The sequence below is a fragment of the Natator depressus genome, chromosome 1, assembly GCF_965152275.1.
Source record: "Natator depressus isolate rNatDep1 chromosome 1, rNatDep2.hap1, whole genome shotgun sequence".
In the NCBI taxonomy this organism is placed as follows: Eukaryota; Metazoa; Chordata; order Testudines; family Cheloniidae; genus Natator; species Natator depressus.
The window spans coordinates 95,858,826-95,875,248 of NC_134234.1; the positions used below are offsets into that span (position 1 = coordinate 95,858,826).

General features: G+C 43.6%; 1 protein-coding gene across 3 annotated transcripts in view; it reads left to right on the plus strand.

The window, feature by feature from the left end:
* Window positions 1–16,423, plus strand: part of DNAJC3 (DnaJ heat shock protein family (Hsp40) member C3) — a 71,521-nt gene that overhangs the window by 29,952 nt on the left and 25,146 nt on the right. For all 3 annotated transcript variants that reach the window (XM_074962688.1, XM_074962697.1, XM_074962707.1), the window contains exon 5: window positions 14,041–14,193. In XM_074962688.1, coding sequence (XP_074818789.1) covers window positions 14,041–14,193 — 153 coding nt within the window. The remainder of the gene's footprint in view (window positions 1–14,040; window positions 14,194–16,423) is intronic.

Here is a 16,423-nt window from a genome sequence, read left to right on the forward strand (position 1 = left end):
GGAGAGAGAGAAAAAATGCCATTTTGGCATCCTTCACAGGAAGAGACAATGGAAATGAGCACTATGAGATCTGTGAAGGGTCCTGGCCAGAGACTCTGGTCAGCCATGGTCGAAAAGACTTGGTGAGAAACACTTCTTTGAACAAGACAATCTAATCTGTTAGGTTTTAGTCTTAGAAGCATATTTTTATTCTTGTTTGTATGTAACCCTTTCTGTCATTATTCCTTATACTCGGTATCACTTAATCCTATGTCCTTTTGTTAAATAAATTTACGTTATTTTTACTGTGTTCAGTGCACTGATTGAAGGGAACAGTGTGTTAATACCAGGTAAGCTAACAGGTTGCAGTGTATTGTCTCTTTAAAGGAGCAACAAACTTAATTACTTTTGTGAGTGTTCAGTAAGAGGGCTGGATGGTGTAGAGAGACGTCTCTGGGGAACTTCAGTTGGGGTTCATTGTTCCTTACTGGCAAGACAAGGTTTGAACTGGGAGAGTTCTAACGAGTTTGCTTGCAAGGCAGATAATCTGGCAAATCATGGGGTTGTCACACATTTTAGCAGTAGTAAAACTCTTACCTGCTGACCCTGAGAGGGGCAACGCAGTAACTCACAATTCTGGGAGTTTTTGCAGATGGGGATTCCACAACCTCCCTTGGAAGCCTATTCTAGAGCTTAACTATCCTTATAGTTAGCAAGTTTTTCCTAATATCTAACCTTAGATACCCCTTGCTGCAGATTAAGGGTATGTCTACACTACGGAATAAGGTCGAATTTATAGAAGTCGGTTTTTTAGAAATCGGTTTTATATATTCGAGTGTGTGTGTCCCCACAGAAACTGCTTTAAGTGCATTAACTCGGCGGAGTGCTTCCACAGTACCGAGGCTAGAGTCGACTTCCGGAGCGTTGCACTGTGGATAGCTATGCCACAGTTCCCGCAGTCTCCACTGCCCATTGGAATTCTGGGTTGAGATCCCAATGCCTGATGGAGCTAAAACATTGTCGCGGGTGGTTCTGGGTACATATCGTCAGTCCCCCCTTCCCTCCCTCCCTCCGTGAAAGCAAGGGCAGACAATCGTTTCGCGCCTTTTTTCCTGAGTTACCTGTGCAGACGCCATACCACGGCAAGCATGGAGCCCGCTCAGGTAACCGTCACCGTATGTCTCCTGGGTGCTGGCAGACGCGGTACTGCATTGCTACACAGTAGCAGCAACCCATTGCCTTCTGGCAGCAGACGGTGCAATACGACTGGTAGCCGTCCTCGTCATGTCCGAGGCGCTCCTGGCCGCGTCGGCTGGGAGCGCCTGGGCAGACATGGGCGCAGGGACTAAATTTGGAGTGACTTTACCAGGTCATTTTCTTTAGTCCTGCAGTCAGTCCTATTGAACCATCTTATGGTGAGCAGGCAGGCAATACAGATTGCTAGCAGTCGTACTGTACCATCTTCTGCCGGGCAGGCAAGAGATGACGATGACTAGCAGTCGTACTGTACCATCTTCTGCCGGGCAGGCAAGAGATGTGGATGGCTTGCAGTCCTTCTGCACCTTCTGCTGCCAGCCAAAGATGTAAAAGATAGATGGAGTGGATCAAAACAAGAAATAGACCAGATTTGTTTTGTACTCATTTGCCTCCTCCCCCATCTAGGGGACTCATTCCTCTAGGTCACACTGCAGTCACTCACAGAGAAGGTGCAGCGAGGTAAATCTAGCCATGTATCAATCAGAGGCCAGGCTAACCTCCTTGTTCCAATAAGAACAATAACTTAGGTGCACCATTTCTTATTGGAACCCTCCGTGAAGTCCTGCCTGAAATACTCCTTGATGTAAAGCCACCCCCTTTGTTGATTTTAGCTCCCTGAAGCCAACCCTGTAAGCAGTGTCGTCAGTCGCCCCTCCCTCCGTCAGAGCAACGGCAGACAATCGTTCCGCGCCTTTTTTCTGTGCGGACGCCATATCAAGGCAAGCATGGAGGCCGCTCAGCTCACTTTGGCAATTAGGAGCACATTAAACACCACACGCATTATCCAGCAGTATATGCAGCACCAGAACCTGGCAAAGCGATACCGGGCGAGGAGGCGATGTCAGCACAGTCACGTGAGTGATCAGGACATGGACACAGATTTCTCTGAAAGCATGGGCCCTGCCAATGCATGCATCATGGTGCTAATGGGGCAGGTTCATGCTGTGGAACGCCGATTCTGGGCTCGGGAAACAAGCACAGACTGGTGGGACCGCATAGTGTTGCAGGTCTGGGACGATTCCCAGTGGCTGCGAAACTTTCGCATGCGTAAGGGCACTTTCATGGAACTTTGTGACTTGCTTTCCCCTGCCCTGAAGCGCATGAATACCAAGATGAGAGCAGCCCTCACAGTTGAGAAGCGAGTGGCGATAGCCCTGTGGAAGCTTGCAACGCCAGACAGCTACTGGTCAGTTGGGAATCAATTTGGAGTGGGCAAATCTACTGTTGGGGCTGCTGTGATGCAAGTAGCCCACACAATCAAAGATCTGCAGATATCAAGGGTAGTGACCCTGGGAAATGTACAGGTCATAGTGGATGGCTTTGCTGCAATGGGATTCCCTAACTGTGGTGGGGCCATAGACGGAATCCATATCCCTATCTTGGCACCGGAGCACCAAGCCGGCGAGTACATAAACCGCAAGGGGTACTTTTCAATAGTGCTGCAAGCTCTGGTGGATCACAAGGGACGTTTCACCAACATCAACGTGGGATGGCCGGGAAAGGTACATGACGCTCGCATCTTCAGAAACTCTGGTCTGTTTCAAAAGCTGCAAGAAGGGACTTTATTCCCAGACCAGAAAATAACTGTTGGGGCTGTTGAAATGCCTATATGTATCCTTGGGGACCCAGCCTACCCCTTAATGCCATGGCTCATGAAGCCGTACACAGGCAGCCTGGACAGTAGTCAGGAGCTGTTCAACAACAGGCTGAGCAAGTGCAGAATGGTGGTAGAATGTGCATTTGGACGTTTAAAGGCGCGCTGGCGCAGTTTACTGACTCGCTTAGACCTCAGCGAAACCAATATTCCCACTGTTATTACTGCTTGCTGTGTGCTCCACAATATCTGTGAGAGTAAGGGGGAGACGTTTATGGCGGGGTGGGAGGTTGAGGCAAATCGCCTGGCTGCTGGTTACGCGCAGCCAGACACCAGGGCGGCTAGAAGAGCACAGGAGGGCGCGGTACGCATCAGAGAAGCTTTGAAAACCAGTTTCATGACTGGCCGGGCGACGGTGTGAAAGTTCTGTTTGTTTCTCCTTGATGAAACCCCCCGCCCCTTGGTTCACTCTACTTCCCTGTAAGCTAACCACCCTCCCCTCCTCCCTTCGATCACCGCTTGCAGAGGCAATAAAGTCATTGTTGCTTCACATTCATGCATTCTTTATTCATTCATCACACAAATAGGGGGATGACTACCAAGGTAGCCCAGGAGGGGTGGTGGAGGAGGGAAGGAAAATGCCACACAGCACTTTAAAAGTTTACAACTTTAAAATTTATTGAATGCCAGCCTTCTTTTTTTGGGCAATCCTCTGTGGCGGAGTGGCTGGTCGGCTGGTGGCCCCCCCCACCGCGTTCTTGGGCATCTGGGTGTGGAGGCTATGGAACTTGGGGAGGAGGGTGGTTGGTTACACAGGGGCTCTAGTGGCAGTCTGTGCTCCAGCTGCCTTTGCTGCAGCTCAACCATACACTGGAGCATACTGGTTTGGTCCTCCAGCAGCCTCAGCATTGAATCCTGCCGCCTCTCATCACGCTGCCGCCACATTTGAGCTTCGGCCCTGTCTTCAGCCCGTCACTTACTCTCTTCAGCCCACCACCTCTCCTCCCAGTCATTTTGTGCTTTCCTGCACTCTGAATTTGCCTCCAAGCATTCGTCTGTGCTCTGTCAGTGTGGGAGGACAGCATGAGCTCGGAGAACATTTCATCTTGAGTGCGTTTTTTTTTTTTTTTTTCTTTCTAATCTTCACTAGCCTCTGGAAAGGAGAAGATCCTGAGATCATTGAAACACATGCAGCTGGTGGAGAAAAAAAAAAGGGACAGCGGTATTTAAAAAGATACATTTTATAAAACGCTGGCTACACTCTTTCAGGGTAAACCTTGCTGTTAACATTACATACATAGCACATGTGCTTTTGTTACAAGGTCGCATTTTGCCTCCCCCCACCGCGTGGCTACCCCCTCAACCCTTCCCCCTCCCTGTGGCTAACAGCGGGGAACATTTCTGTTCAGCCGCAGGCAAACAGCCCAGCAGGAATGGGCTCCTCTGAGTGTCCCCTGAAGAAAAGCACCCTATTTCAACCAGGTGACCATGGATTATATCTCACTCTCCTGAGGATAACACAGAGAGATAAAGAACGGATGTTGTTTGAACGCCAGCAAACATACACTGCAATGCTTTGTTGTACAATGATTCCCGAGTACGTGTTACTGGCCTGGAGTGGTAAAGTGTCCTACCATGAAGGACGCAATAAGTCTGCCCTCCCCAGAAACCTTTTGCAAAGGCTTTGGGAGTATATCCAGGAGTGCCGCGAATGCCAGGGCAAAGTAATCCTTTCACATGCTTGCTTTTAAACCATGTATAGTATTTTAAAAGGTACACTCACCGGAGGTCCCTTCTCCGCCTGCTGGGTCCAGGAGGCAGCCTTGGGTGGGTTCAGGGGGTACTGGCTCCAGGTCCAGGGTGAGAAACAGTTCCTGGCTGTCGGGAAAACCGGTTTCTCCGCTTGCTTGCTGTGAGCTATCTACAACCTCATCATCATCTTCTTCTTCTTCGTCCCCAAAACCTGCTTCCGTATTGCCTCCATCTCCATTGAAGGAGTCAAACAACACGGCTGGGGTAGTGGTGGCTGAACCCCCTAAAATGGCATGCAGCTCATCATAGAAGCGGCATGTTTGGGGCTCTGACCCGGAGCGGCCGTTCGCCTCTCTGGTTTTCTGGTAGGCTTGCCTCAGCTCCTTCAGTTTCACGCGGCACTGCTTCGGGTCCCTGTTATGGCCTCTGTCCTTCATGCCCTGGGAGATTTTGACAAATGTTTTGGCATTTCGAAAACTGGAATGGAGTTCTGATAGCACGGATTCCTCTCCCCATACAGCGATCAGATCCCATACCTCCCGTTTGGTCCATGCTGGAGCTCTTTTGCGATTCTGGGACTCCATCATGGTCACCTCTGCTGATGAGCTCTGCATGGTCACCTGCAGCTTGCCACGCTGGCCAAACAGGAAATGAGATTCAAAAGTTCGCGGTTCTTTTCCTGTCTACCTGGCCAGTGCATCTGAGTTGAGAGTGCTGTCCAGAGCGGTCAAAATGGAGCACTCTGGGATAGCTCCCGGAGGCCAATACCGTCGAATTGTGTCCACAGTACCCCAAATTCGAGCCAGCAAGGCCGATTTAAGCGCTAATCCACTTGTCAGGGGTGGAGTAAGGAAATCGATTTTAAGAGCCCTTTAAGTCGAAATAAAGGGCTTCATCGTGTGGACGGGTGCAGGTTTACATCGATCTAATGCTGCTAAATTTGACCTAAAGTCCTAGTGTAGACCAGGGCTAAGCCTTTTACTACTTGTCTTACCTTCGGTAGACATGACAAGTGCCCCCTGTCCTCATTATAACAGCCCTTAACATATTTGAAGACTGTTATGAGTCGTTGTCCTTCCCCCTCCCCCCCCGTCGTCTTTTCCTCAAGAGTAAACATGCCCAGGTTTTTTTAACCTTTCTTTATAAGCCAGATTTTTGAAAATTTTTATCGTTTTTGTTGCTTTCCTCTGGACTGTCTCAAGTTTGTCCAGAATAGGGACCGAATGGCTAGGCAGCAGTTCTGCGGAAAAGGACCTAGGGGTGACAGTGGACGAGAAGCTGGATATGAGTCAGCAGTGTGCCCTTGTTGCCAAGAAGGCCAATGGCATTTTGGGATGTATAAGTAGGGGCATAGTGAGCAGATCGAGGGATGTGATCGTTCCCCTCTATTCGACATTGGTGAGGCCTCATCTGGAGTACTGTGTCCAGTTTTGGGCCCCACACTACAAGAAGGATGTGGATAAATTGGAGAGAGTCCAGCGAAGGGCAACAAAAATGATTAGGGGTCTGGAACACATGACTTATGAGGAGAGGCTGAGGGAACTGGGATTGTTTAGTCTGCAGAAGAGAAGAATGAGGGGGGATTTGATAGCTGCTTTCAACTACCTGAGAGGTGGTTCCAGAGAGGATGGTTCTAGACTATTCTCAGTGGTAGACAGGACAGGAAAAGGAGTAATGGTCTCAAGTTGCAGTGGGGGAGGTTTAGTTTGGATATTAGGAAAAACTTTTTCACTAGGAGGGTGGTGAAACACTGGAATGCGCTACCTAGGGAGGTGGTAGAATCTCCTTCCTTGGAAGTTTTTAAGGTCAGGCTTGACAAAGCCCTGGCTGGGATGATTTAATTGGGGATTGGTCCTGTTTTGAGCAGGGGGTTGGACTAGATGACCTCCTGAGGTCCCTTCCAACCCTGATATTCTATGATTCTATCATCTTTTCTTAAGTGTGGTACCCTGAATTGAACACGATACTCTAGCTCAAGCTTCACCAGTGCTGAGTAGAGTGGGACAGTTACCCTCCATGTCTTACATATAAAACTCCTGTTAATAAACCCCAGAATATTAGCCTTTTTCACAGCTGCATCATATTGTTGACTTGTATTCAATTTATGATCCACTGTAACTCACAGATTATTTTCAGAAGCACTGCCACCTAGCCAGTTACTTCCTATTTTATGGTTGTGCAGTTAATTTTTTTCCTTCCTAAGTAAAGTACTTTACACATGTTTTTATTGAATTTCATCTCGTTGATTTCAGACCAGTTCTCCAATTTCTCAAGGTCATTTTGAATTCTAATCCTGTCCTCCAAAGTGCTTGCAACCTCTCCCATCTTGGTGTTACCTGCATATTTTATAAGCATACTCTCCACTCTGTTATCCAAGTCATGAATGAAAATACTGAATAATACTGGACCCAGGACAGATCCCTGTGGGACCCCTCTACATGTGTCAGTGAACCATTGATAACTACTTGTTTGTTTTTCAATCAGTTGTACACCCATTTTACACCAATACCATTTATAGTACATTTCTCTAGTTTGCTTATGAGAATGTTGACAATCCCACTTGATAATCTTACTAAATAAAAATCAAGACCTATCACATCTACAACTCTATCCCTATCTGCTAGGCCAGTGACCCTGTCAAAGGAGGAAATTACATTGGTTTTGCAGGATTTGTTCTTGACAAATCATGTTGGTGATTCGTTATTACACTATTATCCTCTAGGTGCTTACTGATTGTTTAATAATTTGTTCCACTATCTTTCTATGTATTGAAGTTAGGCTGACTGGTCTCTAATTGTCCAGATCCTCTTTGTTCCCCTTTCTAATGTTAGGTACCATGTTTGCCCTTCTGTAGTCCTCTAGTTACCTTTTTAATGAAGACTGAAGCAAAATAGCAATTAAACACTTTGCCTTTTTGTTGCCGTCCCTGCCAAGTAGTGAACCTATGCTTCACTTAGTCTTTCTCTTGCTCCTGTTGTATTTATAGAATCTTTTCTTGTTGCCTTTTATGTCCCTTGCTAGGTGTAATTAATTTTGTGTGTTAGCCTTTCTGATTTTCTCCCTACATGCTTGTGCTATTTCTTTGTACTCCTCCTTAGCAATTTGTCCATGTTTCCACTTGTTGTAGGATTCCTTTTTGATTTTCATTAAAGAGCTCCTGGTTGGAGCCATATTGGCCTTCTGCTAGTCTTCCTTTCTTTTCTTTGCAGAACCGTTAAACAGGTAAACAGCTGTCCTTTGCATCCCTAATTCTGATAGGGATCTGGATGTATTCCTTTCCTTCCCCAACCCCATCCCTCTTACCTCTTCCAAAAGAGGAAAAGGTAGAGAGAACTGTCCATAATTCTTGGCTTGCTTGTTAGGTGGAGTGTGGAGGATGACTTCGTTCTCCTAGTCGTCTCTTCACTTGGAGAAAGTTTTTATTTTTTTTTTATTTTTCAGTTGTACTGTGAACATTACATATAAATCCTGTCTAGTGCACCTAGTGGGGAAACCTTATGATGAAAAACATTGTTTCAGTAATGCTTAAAGCCTGCTTTTGTCTCATTGTGTATGAGGGGGAAGGAAATAGTCGTTACTTGGTAATCTGTATCTGGTTGGGTGAAGTTATCGTTAAACATGGTTGTCACTTACCACCACAACTCCAGCTGCAGTGCTCTTTTGCCTGCAGTGGATCAGCATCTGAACTGTGTAGCTATAACACTGATGCTTCAGATTTATTCACCGTTTCCTTTAGCATCAGCTATGTGTCTCCAGGAATTTTGGTTTGCGTTACGTGCTCTGTAATAGGTCATAATGCAATAGCGGGGTGAGGGTCAAGGAACAATGCTATAACTGCGCCCATTTACTATAATTAATTAACAAAAACTTCTGTAGTTAAAAATTCAGTTAAACTCATTTAAAATTAATTAACTAGTGATTTTTTTTTTTAAGGCAACATTAGCATCTTGGGCAACCTTGACACACATGCCATGGAGGGGTATTTTGGGGGAAGGAAAGAATGGGGACCTAGAGGATGATTAGGTGGGGTGAAAAGTGGGGAGGGCAAAAGTAGCAGGCAGCAGACGGATAGGCAGAGGTGGTAGAGAAAGAAGGACCCAGAGGTGGGGAGTGGAGGGCACTGGTGAGGGAAGCAGGGACTCTTTGTATAGTGTTTATTGGCTTAACCTTTGTAATATAGACTGTGGAAGGAAAAGGGCCTGTGTGCATGTTTGTAGAACTTCCTAGCCAGGACTTGTGGGGCAGGAAAGGGAAGGGAAGTTGTCATAAATATAAAGGGAAGGGTAAACACCCTTAAAATCCCACCGCTGCCACCATGTCAAGGTTCCTTCCCCACTCTGAACTCTAGGGTACAGGTGTGGGGACCTGCATGAAAACCTCCTAAGCTTATTTTTATCAGCTTAGGTTAAAACTTCCCTTATCCTAGCTTCTTAACCTTTTTATAGGTGAAAGGGTTTTTCCTCTGGCCAGGAGGGATTTTAAAGGTGTTTACCCTTCCCTTTATATTTATGACACGCCCCCCAAATCACAGATAGGGTGAAATGCTGGCTCTGATTTCTTCCTGGAGCTCTAGGAGAAAACAGAGTTAATAAGACAAGTGCACCTCTAAATATACTACCAAGTATATAAAGACTAACAATATATTCCACATCTCAAGGACGATTTTAACCAGTTGATTCTGGGAAACTTTCACGGGAGAGTGCATCAGCCACTTTGTTAGAAGCTCCTGAGATGTGTTGGATGTCAAAATCAAAATCTTGGAGAGCTAAACTCCACCGAATAAGTTTTTTGTTATTTTCCATGGCGGTATGAAGCCACTGTAGCACAGCATGGTCAGTTTGCAGGTGGAAACGCCGTCCCCAAACATATGGGTGTAGCTTTTCCAGAGCGTAGACAATGGCGTAACATTCTTTTTCACTGACTGACCAGTTGCTTTCCCTCTCAGACAGCTTCTTGCTAAGAAACACTACAAGATGAAATTCTTGATCCGGTCCTTCCTGCATTAAAACTGCTCCCACGCCACGCTCGAACGCATCTGTGGTTACTAGGAACGGTTTGTCAAAGTCTGGGGCCCTTAGTACAGGGTCAGACATGAGTGTCGCTTTAAGCTGGTTAAAGGCCTTCTGATACTCTTCGGTCCACTGAACGGCATTTGGCTGTTTCTTTTTGGTTAGGTCTGTCAGTGGCGCAGCGATTTGGCTGTTTTGTGGTACAAATCGCCTATAATAACCGGCCAAGCCTAAGAGGGATTGAACCTGTTTCTTTGACTTGGGGACAGGCCACTTTTGGATACCATCCACTTTGGCCTGTAGGGGGTTGATAGTTCCTTGACCCACCTGGTGTCCTAGGTAAGTCACTCTGTTTTCTCCTAGAGCTCCAGGAAGAAATCACAGCCAGCGTTTCAGCCTATTTGTGATTTGGGGGGCGTGTCATAAATATAAAGGGAAGGGTAAACACCTTTAAAATCCCTCCTGGCCAGAGGAAAAACCCTTTCACCTGTAAAGGGCTATGAAGCTAGGATAACCTCTCTGGCACCTGACCAAAATGACCAATGAGGAGATAAGATACTTTCAAAAGCTGGAGGAGAGAGAAAAACAGAGGGTCTGTGTCTGTCTGTGTGATGCTTTTGCCGGGGACAGAACAGGAATGGAGTCTTAGAACTTAGTAAGTAATCTAGCTAGAGATGCGTTAGATTCTGATTTCTTTAAATGGCTGAGAAAATAAGTTGTACTGAATGGGATGTAGATTCCTGGTTTTGTGTCTTTTTGTAACTTAAGGTTTTGCCTAGAGGGATTCTCTATGTTTTGAATCTAATTACCCTGTAAGGTATTTACCATCCCGATTTTTCAGAGGTGATTCTTTTTACTTTTTCTTCTGTTAAAATTCTTCTTTTAAGAATCTGAATGCTTTTTCATTGTTCTTAAGATCCAAGGGTTTGGGTCTGTGTTCACCTATGCAAATTGGTGAGGATTTTTACAAACCTTCCCCAGGATTTTGGTGGGAAAGACTTTTCCAAGCGGGCTCTTTCCCGGTTATATATCTGTTAGATGCTTGGTGGTGGCAGCAATAAAGTCCAAGGGAAAAAGAAAAATAGTTTGTACCTTGGGGAAGTTTTAACCTAAGCTGGTAAAAATAAGCTAAGGAGGTTTTCATGCAGGTCCACACATCTGTACCCTAGAGTTCAGAGTGGGGAAGGAACCTTGACAGAAGTATAAGAGGGTCCTGGTGGGAGAGGAGCATTGAAATTCTGGGGTCAGGAGGGATCAGGAGCAGGTTAAAGAATAACTGGAGGATAAAGGACCAAACAGATCTGAGTGCAGGGGCTGGAGAGTGTCTGTAACCCTCCACAACCCCTGTCTCTGACCCCTTCCAGTTCTGTTATGCCTCCCCCACTCCGTACACTTTCCCTCCATCTATCAAAGTGCTTCAGGCAGAGGCATTTCTCTGGTACCTTCTGCTGGCACATCACTGGCAGCAGCTTCATATGTTGCTCTCTCATTGGGTGTGTAGCTTGGCCTTCAGACCCTCTAGTGTGCAACCCTCTAGTAATGCCCACATGAATTTGCAGGAACCTGCACTCCACAACAAACTCCCTTATACCTCCAGTATACAGCCACCCATGCTGAACACCTCCAGTTGTGCAAAATTACTCTTTCAACCTCTGCTCTAACCACAGCATTTTGTAGGTAGTAATAATAGATTAGATTTTTGGAAATAAAAAAAGTATTTCAGTGCATGAATACTTTGACGCTGCAGTTGTGACCTCTAGTGGCAGCAGAGGAATCAAAGGGCATTGCATGTTATGGTAATCAGTATTTGACCTGGAAATATATATTAGAAACTTCTCTATGTAGTGAAGCAAGTATGTGGCAGGTGAGAAAGATATATAAAGTTAAAACAAACCCTATGAACAATACTCCTCTCACACAAGTTCCTGACGTTTACCTTTGTGTGCATTATATTTTTATCAGATTTTGCTAAATCATGTGTGCTATGATTTTTGACTTCTGAAGTAGTTATGTAATCCTGAGAAGCTGAAATACGTTTCCAGTCCCAGCTTGAATTTTAAAGCCTATTGTTTCATTCATTCCTACTGGAAGAGAAGAGATTACACCAGTACCTGTTTTTTTTCTTGATGTCTCATTCATAATGCATCAAAAAGGCATTGTTTATATACTTGGTAGGGTCTATTCCTTGCTAAAGTAACCATAGAAAAGATACAGGTTTTGTTAACCTGACAAGCAGTCTGCAAAAGGGAACATGTTGTAAAATGCTTTCCCTCCCTTTTCCCTTTCTTCATCCCTATTCTGCACCCACCTTGAAGTCAGGCTCGTTTTGTTGGGTAATCCCAATACATATTAGGACTTGAAATGAAATAAAATAAATGATTCAGTGCAGAAAAATACTGAATTGGGGTGTGTACTGTTTTGGAATGTCTGCATTGATAGAAATGTACTCGAGGATCATCCTGAGTTTTTAGCTGGTTGTATACAATGATTTAATGTAGTCGGGGCCTTGCCAAAGCGCATAGAAAACAATGGGATTTGGATCAGACCTTTAGTTTATATCACTAATTGACAACTCTTCTCTCACCACACAATATGATGATCAGTTCTTGTGATCTCTGAAGCTTTACCTTCCTCCTACCCATCTGAACTCTGTCAGGGATTGTTTCTGATCCCTCACTTGCTTGTCCCTGCATTCAGTTGGTAAAGGGAATGAGGAAGATGCCCGGCTATTTCATTCTTGCTGGCTGTAGAGGAATTCCCTAATCATAGCAATTTTTTTCAAACTGGGAGAATAAAAATATATTCTTTATGATCACAAGCTCAGACTTGTTGAGACCTCAGAATGTTGGAAGCAAAAACAAAATAACATGGCAAACAAATTATATTTTTCTAATTTGTTCCAAAAACCTGATAAATTGATGACTAACTCTACCACTATATCTCATTGATGGGTGACAATTATGTCTCCTCTTCAGAAAGTTTTTGGGTTTGGATACATTTCACCTAACTGCACTACCTGAGCAAATTAGTGTGTCTCACTTTGAATGATTACTTACCTCAGAAAAATATTTTACTTTTCTGTGGACTCAAAATAGTAATTTGATTCAATTGTTTGCCCAGTTTACACTACCGATAATTCTCCAAGTTGCTGCATTTGGATGGTGTTCTTTACTACTCTCTACTAAAGCCTTTTGTTTAGTGTTCTGCATAGAATGTTTGCTTGCCTTTTTTCCAGTTATGTGATCTGTTTAGAGAAATGAAGATTTCCCAGCTAACGTAGTTGGCCTGTTTTTTGGCAGGTGAAGAGCCCAGTCTCCCTACTGAGATAAAAAAGAATCTGGATGTTGAGATTAGGGGAAGAATGAATGGGTCCAAAAGAGTTTTGCCATTGACTTCAGTGGGGCCAGGATTTAACTCCTGGCCTCTGCCTTGGTGAATCTTTCTCAGGATTTAGGTAACAGAATAAAGAGGCCTCTTCCCCAGTGCAAAATGAAATGTGTCTGACATTGGGTTTGGATTCTTATATACTTTGGAGTATAACCTAAATGACTTAATGGCAAATGTGATCACATCCACCTGACATCATTGTGTAAAAATCTGTTTTGTCATTGAGTGCTTTGGGACCACTCATCGTGATCCATCCCTCTCCAGCTCTTGTTGTAGGCTATGATCTTCATTCCTGCCAAATGCAAAGCCCCAACCCCACATATGGACAGATTCTTGGGATAAAAGGGGACAGCCAAAATACACCCCGTCTCTTCAAACAATAAATTGTCACAGTAGTGTCCGAGAATCTGTACTGGTTGTTTTCTGGTCAGAAGGAGAGCGTCTGGGAACCAAGGGCCTTCAGGCTTTGTCTAAAAGAAGATTTATGTGAAGTCTGACATTTCTTGGTTTCCAGAGTCCAGGAGTTCTCAACTGACCCATATGAACCCTCCCTGGATTTAAAACATCTGTATCTATTGCTATGGCATCCTTTCTAAGGAGGTGTGAAAATTGCATCTCTACAGTAACATTGAACTAGTCACAATAAATTCATTGTGTAAATATACCTGATTTGCAGTGAGGCTTCTAATACATCAGACAGGTAAATCCTCTACTAACCTTGAAGTACTGTATAAAAGAATCCTGTATTTTGTGTCTGCCTAATGGAAGAGATGGATTAAGTAGAATACAGTTGAGGGAGTATACTACCTAGGAATGAAGTGTCAAAGTGATGAACTTTTAGTACAGAGCAAAAGGAACTGGACTTTTGTGGATTATAACAGTTTATGTAGTGGCAAAGAACTCTTTCATCCCAACTAGAAACATTTCCAAGGGAGTTTTAAATGATTCAGTTCACTTCAGTAGCATCTTTGGTTTGTTCTCCATGGTACAAGATGGTTAATAGAACAAAATCAGACCTCCAGCAACCGGAGTTCAGTCTCTCTCTTTTTGTTATATTTACAGCTCAAATCTAATCCCAGTGATAATGAGGAAAAGGAAGCCCGGTCTCAGCTGATGAAATCTGATGAGTTGCAGCGCCTGCGTTCACAGGCACTGTCTCTGTATCGTCAGGAGGATTACACGACTGCTATAAGTCTTCTTGATGGGATTCTAGAAGTAAGTTCTACAGGAAATATAATTGAAGAGAAATAAGAATTTCTATCTGTGGTAGACGTGTATGTTTCTTTTTTAACATAGAACTTTAAAGTCTGCACTGATGCAAAAACCTTATGTGTTGCTGGCTGTATCCTACAGAGCACCGTCAACTCCCATTGGGATCGTTGGGAGCTGAGGGTGGTCAACGTCGGGCAGGACAGAGCGCTAAAGAAAGGGAGATTGTGGATTTATGTTGAGGAATTGCTCCATTTTAACCTAGCCTTCTGGTATAGATGACTTTTTGTTAATACTTTTTTGTGCTTAAATTTCTTGTCCTTTCCCTCAGTCCAAAGTTCAGTATTCTTGGGACATGGTGGTTTGAATGGAATTTTACCAGTATGAAAAAGGTGTGTCGCATAATTTAAATTTTCTCAGTCATACTGCAGTTATCCAAGAAACTCACATGCGTTGAACTTAGTATTTTGTGTGTGTGTGTGTGTGTGTGCGCGCGCGCATCCTCAATGAGAACTGTGTACTTTCCTCACTTGGGGAGGTAGGGGAAACTGGTAAGAGAAAAGTAGTGAAGGATCAAAAATAGTATGCAGCTAAACTACACACTGGTATCCATATGCACATCCGTATCCTCAGATACCTGAATTGTAGTATCCATCTTGTTGTTTGACTCTTCAGTCAGTGGTCACATATTCAGATGTGGGCAACTCTAAGGTGTACTAGCATGCTATTTTTTCTAAAAAATGCAAGAAAACATTAAAAGAAATTCCTGGCCAAGATTTTTACACGCATTCTGTTATGGTGCACAAAACATCTATGCCTGACATGCATGTAATATAAGAAATACATGAGACAAAGTTAATGTTGCTGTGAGATCCATAATTTTGAATGTTTTCACTCTTGTTTGACATTTAATGATGATGGTAAAGTACTGATAATGCAGAATTGTCAGCCATTAGCTGTACTCATTAAACTCATTACACAAATTTGGAATAGAAACACTTAGATTTATGTAAATGTAACTTTTTTTGGGTCCAGGATGTAAGTTAAATACCAGAATTAATATTGACATTTTCTGTAAGCTAAAGATTAGGCATGCTTGCTTAATGATAGTTCATTACTGTGCTTCTGAGAAGTGTCGTTTATCTACAAAATAAATTACTCTTATTTGCCTTTATACTCAGTCTAGCTAGGACTGAAATTTTATAAATGACTCACGTACAATTCCCTGAGGAAAAATTTTAATAAATAAAAATGTGTATACTCAATTCCTAATTTAAAGTTTGATCTGGTAACCTAGTTGCATCTTGTAAGTTAGTTGCACATACTCTCTATTGCTTTATTAAACATTTTAAATACCGTCTTTTCATATGTCAATATGTACACTGCTTTTATGCACCGTTGAAGTTGCTTTGTATGGATATTACAGACAAATCCTTCAAGCCCAAAGCAGTAATAAAAGAATTAGTGGGTTATCTGTTGAAGGTAAATGTAATTATATCTATATTACAATCATACTTGTACAATCTTATTTTGGTCATTATAACTATTCAGAGTAAGGTGCTATCTCCCTGAGTCCCCTTTGTTAGATGTAATAAAATGAGATGCTATTTGAGGGTATATCACATTAACTTCGATCATTTTGTCAATTGTAGCATTTATTTCATAACTGTAAAAGAGTCAAAGCGTGGGAAGGGGTGGGATGGGGGGAAAGGGGGGCTGTGTTATGATTAAACCTAGCCCTGTAAAACTGAGAGTTAAGAACATGAAATGTTTTGGTTTTGATGCCTTGTCATTTTTTGACAGCAAACCACCCCACATATTTATTACAGAAGGAGAGACTCATTTTTTTATATCCGGGAAAAACATTAACAGTTGATTATTCGAGAGATATGGTGGTTGTCCCTCTCTAAACCTGTACTGCCAAAAGTATTAAGGACAGACCTGCACACCATGTTGATATAGAAGCCTCCTTCAGATGTCTATTTGGACAGTAGACACCTTAGCTATCACAATTCTTATCTTCCATAGTAATGGGGGGAGGTTGTAATAATTTAGGATTCCAGCCACCCTCCTTCAGGCTCGCACTGTCCCAGTTCTTTCCAGCAGTGGTGAGAGTTCAAGCATGCCTCCCTGAGTGGCCTCATCTGCTGGGTTACAAATCACATTTCTAAATAACTTGTTTTCTGTAATCTGTTGGAGGAATGGCTTTGAAATATCTCTGCTCTCTGGGAATTGC